Below are 7,612 nucleotides of genomic sequence, written 5' to 3' on the forward strand. Positions count from 1 at the left end.
GTGTTATTTTTTGCCCAAATTTTTTAGGGTTGGACCTCTGTGGTCGTATCCTGCTGCTCTCAGTGAAGCAATTTATTCAATCTTGTGTTACCCCAATGGAAAAACTAATATAGATAGATATGTTTAACCAAAGTTTCACATTTAAGTTTAAAGTTAATCCAAATAAGCCAATTACATATTTCACTTTCTTAATTATCTTAATCATATACAATTCTTTCCATGCTTATGTATACTATTTTCAATATATCGAACGTTGTCCAACATAATAACTGTGAGTGCAAATATTTTATGAATGCATTTATTGCTTATCTTATCATGCTTATATTTAAGTGCATTAATTTAATTATAAAAATTAACTTGTCTTTGTTTGTACTTCAAAAATCACAAAAGTGGATTAATAATATTTAGAACTATACATAATATTTTACATAAGTCAGCTAAAAAGTCTTCTCTTTGTACAAATACAATGTTAATGTCTGTAAAAACATGGTATTTATGGTCTTTCAGGGAATTTTAATGTATGCCCACTCATCAAATATTGTCTTCAAATGTAAATAGTGCAGGCAGGTTATTTGATCCAAAGGGAGAATTTCAGCACGAGTTTTGTATTTTCGTGATTACTTGTGAACACTTATACTAATGAGAAAAACTAATTGTGTTGAAACAAAACTCAATCATTACTTTGGGACATTTAATTTAAATGAATGTTTAAAGGGATGGATTTTGGATATTATACCCAAGCAGACACAGATGAGCATTTTGGTCAGAATATTGCTAGAGGAGAAAAACGGAGCTTTGATAAAGAGATTGAATGGCTCCAAAACAGACTAAATGATACATGTACAATGGTATAAAAAAAAATGTTGAGCTTTCCTCCCAATTTAGTTTGCTAAATATTATTTGTATTACTCATGTACTCATAATGTATATCTATTAGGCTATACTAATTCACCATAAAGGGTTTACAGATTTAAACAGATTTTTTTTTTCAGTACTGTATATTCAATATTATACCAATTATCAAGGATTTAATGTGTATATAAAAATTTCAATCAAATTGTTCAACTATATAAATGCAAATTATTTAAAGGTTTATATATGCAAACTTTGGCTAAACAAAAACCAAATCAAGTACCCATTAAAATAAAATTTTCCTGAACCAATGAATTTTGATGGTCATGAAAATAACTTTTATGATCAAAAGCTAGAATATAGAAGTAAATTTTGTAAAATTTTATTTACTCTTTTTCCATATAATATATACTTATTAAATGTTTTCATCGAGTTAATCTACTTACAGTCTGTAGTTAAAGTTTTTAAAACATTTATTAGATTCTTAAACCATCCTGGAGTTTTACCAAACTTGGACAGAAGCTTCTTACAATTAAAAGATTGTATCTAGAGGAACATTTTGATATTTTTTTCCCATTTTTGTTGACCCAGAACTAATAGCAAAAGTAGGCAAGATACTGGGTTCCTCGGGACCCTTGTGAATTTTTGTCTGTTTTTTTAGCTCACCTGGACCTTTGGGGCATCGTCGTTAACTTTTACAAAAATCTTCTCCTCTGAAACTACTGGGCCAAATTAAACTAAACTTGGCCACAATCATCATTGATGTATCTAGTTTAAAATTTTGTTTTTTTACCCGGCCAACCAACCAAGATGGCCGCCATGGCTAAAAATAGAACATAGGGGTTATATGCAGTTGGCTTCTAACTCAAAAACCAAAGCATTTAGAGCAAATCTGACTAAGTAAAATTGTTTATCAGGTTAAGATCTATCTGCCCTGAAATTTTCAAATGAAATGGGACAACCCGTTGTTGGGTTGCTGCCCCTGAATTGGCAATTTTAAAGAAATTTTGCTGTATTTGGATATTATCTTGAATATTATTATGGATAGAGATAAACTGTAAACAGCAAAAATGTTCAGCATAGTTAGATTTACAAATAAGTCAACAGGACCAAAATGGTCAGTTGACCCCTTTAGGAGTTATTGCCCTTTATAGTCAATTTTTAACCATTCGTAAATCTTAGTTAACTTTTACAAAAATCTTCTCCTCTGACACTACTGGGCCAAATTTAACCAAACATAGCCAGAATCATTATTAGGCTATCTAGTTTAAAAATTGTGTTTTGTGACCGGGCAAACCAACCAAGATGGCTGCTACGGCTAAAAATAGAACATAGGGGTAAAATGCAGTTTTTGGCTTATAACTCAAAAACCAAAGCATTTAGAGCAAATCTGACATGAGGTAATATTGTTTATCTGGTCAAGATCTATCTGCCCTGAAATTTTTAGATGAATCGGACAACTCGTTGTTAGGTTTCTGCCCCTAAATTGGTAATTTTAAGGATATTTTGCTGTTTTGGGTTATTATCTTGAATATTATTATAGATAGAGATAAACTGTAAACAGCAATAATGAACAGCAATTTAAGACTCAAAAATAAGTAAAAATGACCAAAATGGTCAATTGACCCCCTAAGAAGTTATTGTCCTTTATAATCAATTTTTAACAATTTTCATAAAATTTGTAAATTTTTACTAACATTGTCCACTGAAACTACACGGACAAGTTCATTATAGATAGAGATAATTGTAAGCAGCAAGAATGTTCAGTAAAGTAAGATGTACAAACACATCACAATCACATAAACACAATTTTGTCATGAACTGTCTGCTTCCTTTGTTTAATTCACATATACCAAGGTGAGCGACACAGGCTCTTTAGAGCCTCTAGTTTTTAAAATGTGTCCTGCGACCTGGCCAAACTAACAAGATGTCTGCCATGGCTAAGAATAGAACATAGGGGTAAAATGTAGTTTTTCGCTTATAACTCTGAAACCAAAGCATTTAGAGCAAAACTTGTTCATCAGGTCAAGATCTATCTGCCCTGAAATTTTCAAATGAAATGGACAAAGGGTTGTTGGGTTGCTGCCACCCAATTGGAAATTTTTAAAGAAATTTTGCTGTTTTTGGTTATTATCTTGAATATTATTACAGACAGAGATAAACTGTAAACAGCAATAATGTTCAGCAAATTAAGATCTACAAATAAGTCAACATGACCAAATGGTCAGTTGACCCCTTAAGGAGTTATTGCCCTTTATAGTCAATTTTGAACAATTTTCATTTATTTAGTAAATATTTGTAAATTTTTACAAAATATTTTTCTCCATGTAACTTAAGGGCCAAGTTTATTATAGATAGAGAAAATTGTAAGTAGCAAGAATGTTCAGTAAAGTTAGATCTACAAACACATCACCATCATCGAAACACAATTTTGTCATGAATCCATCTGTGTCCTTTGTTAAATACATATATGCACATAGACCAAGGTGAGCGACAGATGCTCTTAAGAGCCTCTAGCTATATTTTGCCATGACTTTGTCTGTTAAATTTGACTTTTTGGATATGAAATTGTTAATATGCCTTTGATATCTTTTGCATATCTCTCATGCAAAATGTTATTCTTGCAAACTGATACAACATTTTATAAATATTTGTGGTATTGTACTTTCAATAGATTTTACTCTTTGCCATATCAGGTTGTGTCTTGGTCTAGTTTCAAACATGACTAATGATCTGTATACAAACGTGACACAGAATATTCACTGTAAAAATGCATTTCTTATATCTTAAATGTCTTTTATATAAAGTCAATTAGCCTAAAAAAAAATCAGAGATTCCTTATAACAGTGCCCTCATTAACTGAAGGTTGACATTTAGATATGGTTCTATCGAACAGTAAAAGATTCTACTTCAAATTAAAATAAAATAAAAAGATATCTGAAATATGGGATATTGACCTTTTATACCTTTAATTAAGAAGAACATGATCTATCATGAAAGCCTTTATATCAAAGATTCCTTGGTGAATAACTGAAAGTTAATTACATATACATTCATCCATTTATTAGCTTTAACTAAGTGTTTTTAAAGAATAGGTGTGAGTTGTAGGCGTGAATGAAAATAAGGGTTATTTACTGCAGACTGTCCCTTAGGATAAAAAGCTTTTAAAGCAGGTTTTCAGAAGTACAAAAAAAAATAAAGGTAATGTACGATCTCAAGGACGCATAGACTAATGATTTATCAGTAAGACATAAAAGATTACTTCAATTTAACTCAGATATCATATATATAATTAAATGGAGATATATTGTTAAGTTCACAGAGAGGACAACACAAAGACAATCCTAACCATAAGACATGAAGAGGGCAATAAACAGTCCTCAATGATAGACATTAGTCTAAACAATATGTAAAGCTCTTAATCATCTGGAGTCTGTCATTTAACAGAAACAAACAATGATATGCCATCAACACTTAAATCTCATAACAGTGGACAACATTAGGTATGACATACATCATCTACTAACAAGGGGCCTGAATTCCCACAGTCACATGATCATGTTGCATGTTAAACTAGTTTTTGTCCAGCTTGCAACTTTTGTTGCAGAGAGCTTGACAGAGGGGTAGTGATCCTAAGGCGACGGCGGCATTAGCTTACTTCTTAAAAGCTTTATAATTAAGAAGGTGGAAGACCTGAATGCTTCATACTTTGTATATGGATGCCTCATGTTTCAAAGTTTCTGTCAGTCACATGTTCAATGTCCTTGACTTCATTTTTCATGGTTCATTTACTACTTGAAAAAAAAGTAAAGTTTTTTTGTAATGATAAATTCTCTCTTGTTATAAGTAAAAGGATAACTATATTTGGTATGTGCCTACCTTGCAAGGTCCTCATGTATGTCAGACAGTTTTTACTTGACCTCGACCTCATTTCATTGATCAGTGAAAAAGGTTAAGTTTTAGTGGTCAAGTCCATATCTCAGATGCTATAAGCAATAAGTCTTATATATTCGATGTATGGAAGGACTGTAAGGTGTATATGTCCAACTGGCAGGTGTCATCTGACCTTGACCTCATTTTCATCATTCAGTGGTTATAGTTAAGTGTTTGTGTTTTGGTCTGTTTTTCTTGTACTGTTTGCAATAGGTCTACTCTATTTGGTGTATGAAATGATTGAAAGGTGTACATGTCTAGCTGGCAGGTGTCATCTGACCTTGACCTCATTTTCATGGTTCAGTGGTCAAAGTTAAGTTTTTGATTTTTGGTCTTTTTTCATTTATTTTTTCTAATACTAATTGCAATAGGTCAACTATATTTGGTGTATGGAAATATTTTATGATCTATATGTCAGACACTCATATTTTATTAGATTTTCACAGTTCATTGCTCAATGCTAAGTTTTTGCGTGTTGGTCTGTTTTTCTTAAACTATAAGCAATAGGTCAACTATATTTGTTGTATGGAAGAATTATTAGCTGTACATGACTGCCTTGTATGTTTCATTTGACCTTGACCTCATTTTCATCGTTTATGGGTCAATGTTTAGTTTCTTGGTTAAGATTATGTGATAGTTGTAATAAAGCTTTATATTTAGGACTACCAACATAATATCAATTATTAGTGAAGGCGAGACATTTCAGCGTGTGCACTGTTGTTTGAGATATCAATCTTCCCCCTTTTTAGTCTTCATTAATAGAGTAATATATTTAAAGTTTCATTTAAGAACATAAACTTTTAATACAAGCCAGTACTAGTCTAATTGTTTAAAGCTGTACAGTGACCTATAGATGTTAATTTCTGTGTCATTTGGTCTCTTGTGTGGAGATTTGGTGGATAGTTGTCTCATGGCAATCATACCACATCTTCTTGTTATAGTAAAGGTAAAAATGTTCTATATATTGCATTGATGTTGATCATTTGCCTAATCTTTCTTTTTATGCCCCCGCCATAGAGGAGGCAGCATTTAGTTTTGCCTTTCTCCATTTGTACACCCCAATTGGCCGAAGTTGATTTCTGTTCTCTATCTTTTGTTTGCCTCAATCAAATGTTATGAAACTTATACACAAGCCTATAACCACAACACAGAGATCTAGTTTGAATATTTGGTTACCTCATTTTTACTGTTTTCGAGTTAATCACCATTACAAAAAGAAAAATTGCTGAATTTTTGTTTCCCTTCTCTTACCTAAGTTTGCCTCAACCAAATAAAACTTGTACACAATACTTATTACAACAAAACTAGATCAAGTATAAATTTGGGTAGCTTCACTTTTAATGTTCTTAAGTTATGTCGATCCCTTTATAACTTTATATGACAAGCATGTGGGAGCATCATCTGTGTCCTATGGACATATTCGCCCCTTGCTTACATCCCTACCCTCAAAGACAGGGTATATAGTGATTCACCTAGCTGTCAATCAGTCTGTCTATCTGAATTATTTTAGGTTCCAGATTGTTTCACATAAAATCCTGTAAAGATACAGGGTTTAGTTTAACAAATTTAATCCAAGGTTGTGACTTACATTTATATGTTTTATTTTTCAGGGATGGTTATTTGATTTAATCCCAGAAAGTCTCATGCTGAATTCGGGTATGAAGATTTTACAAGGCGCGAGGAAGAAAGGACTTAGAAAATCTAATGCACCAAAAAAGGATTAAAATCTTTTGTTTTTATTTATATTTGATAATAAAAATGATGAAATCATGTTACACTCTTGTCAGTTATATTTTCTTAGGAAGTTTTGTAAAAAAAAAATATGCAACCTTGTAACCAAGATATCTATCATTTTCTATTGTTTGCATGGAAGACAAATTCTTGAATGAAATTACATTTTAAATCCCTTTATAAAAATAATGAGACAACTATCTACCATAGACCATACAATAGATATGTCAGCAGCTTTAAGTCACCATATAGCTTATATCTGCGTACTTTTTATGAAGTAATGACGATTAGAAGGCACTAGTTAATTTGTTTTTTTGTTAATCTGTACATGACAAATTATTTGTTGTCCCCTGCATAAGGCATTGCAGGGGACATGGAAACACTGGGCATCCCTCCATCTGTTCCTCTGTGTGATTGTCCCTCCATCCATTCTTGTTAGCACTCTCACAGGTACAATTCTTGCCTGATTCATATAAAACTTATACAATAGGTTAGTATCAACAATATTTCAGATAAGTTTTATAATTGTGGGCAATCAACTTTTTTAAAAGAGTTATGTCCCTTGAAAATTTCAAATTTATGGAAATAGCCTTGTTAGCCCTCTATTAATTCTTTCCAGGTTTTTATATATACTATAGTTTAATATCAATCTGAATGTTCAGTTAATTGCAGGTTGTCAAATTTTTTTATTTTGTGAAATATTCCTTATATGAATAAAGTTTTTGATTCAAAGAATTTATAAGACTAAATAAAATCGCAATAAAAACAGCATTTATAACAGAGGAGAAAGATATGAAAAGAAAATTCTAAACTGATATTACTTCAAAGAGAGACAAAAAAAAACAGAGTGCAAATCTAACAGTACTCACAGTTATAATTGTTTCATTCTTGTCCTCCATTTTTGCTAATATTTTTTTTTCTTTTTTCTTATTTGTGTTTCTTTTTTTTACATATGATGTGGCTCTGTACTTAAACATTCCGTCATTGTGTAATTGTGTCAATAGATATAGGAAGATGTGGTGTGAGTGCCAATGAGACAACTCTCCATCCAAATAACAATTTAAAAAGTAAACCATTATAGGTTAAAGTACGGTCT

The 7,612-nt window shown here is 31.5% G+C and overlaps 1 protein-coding gene across 2 annotated transcripts in view; it reads left to right on the forward strand.

Moving 5' to 3' along the window:
• LOC134685681 (very-long-chain 3-oxoacyl-CoA reductase-B-like) overlaps positions 1 to 6,558 on the forward strand; it is a 49,932-nt gene extending 43,374 nt beyond the window's left edge. The window contains exon 10 of one of the 2 annotated variants that reach the window (XM_063545653.1): positions 715 to 865. In XM_063545653.1, coding sequence (XP_063401723.1) covers positions 715 to 831 — 117 coding nt within the window. In that variant the 3' untranslated portion in view covers positions 832 to 865. Of the gene's footprint in view, positions 1 to 714; positions 866 to 6,395 lie in introns of those variants that run through there. The other variant, XM_063545654.1, reaches the window with a different exon arrangement.
• Positions 6,559 to 7,612: the final 1,054 nt, after the last annotated feature.

Source organism: Mytilus trossulus, chromosome 9 (assembly GCF_036588685.1).
Source record: "Mytilus trossulus isolate FHL-02 chromosome 9, PNRI_Mtr1.1.1.hap1, whole genome shotgun sequence".
NCBI lineage: Eukaryota > Metazoa > Mollusca > Bivalvia > Mytilida > Mytilidae > Mytilus > Mytilus trossulus.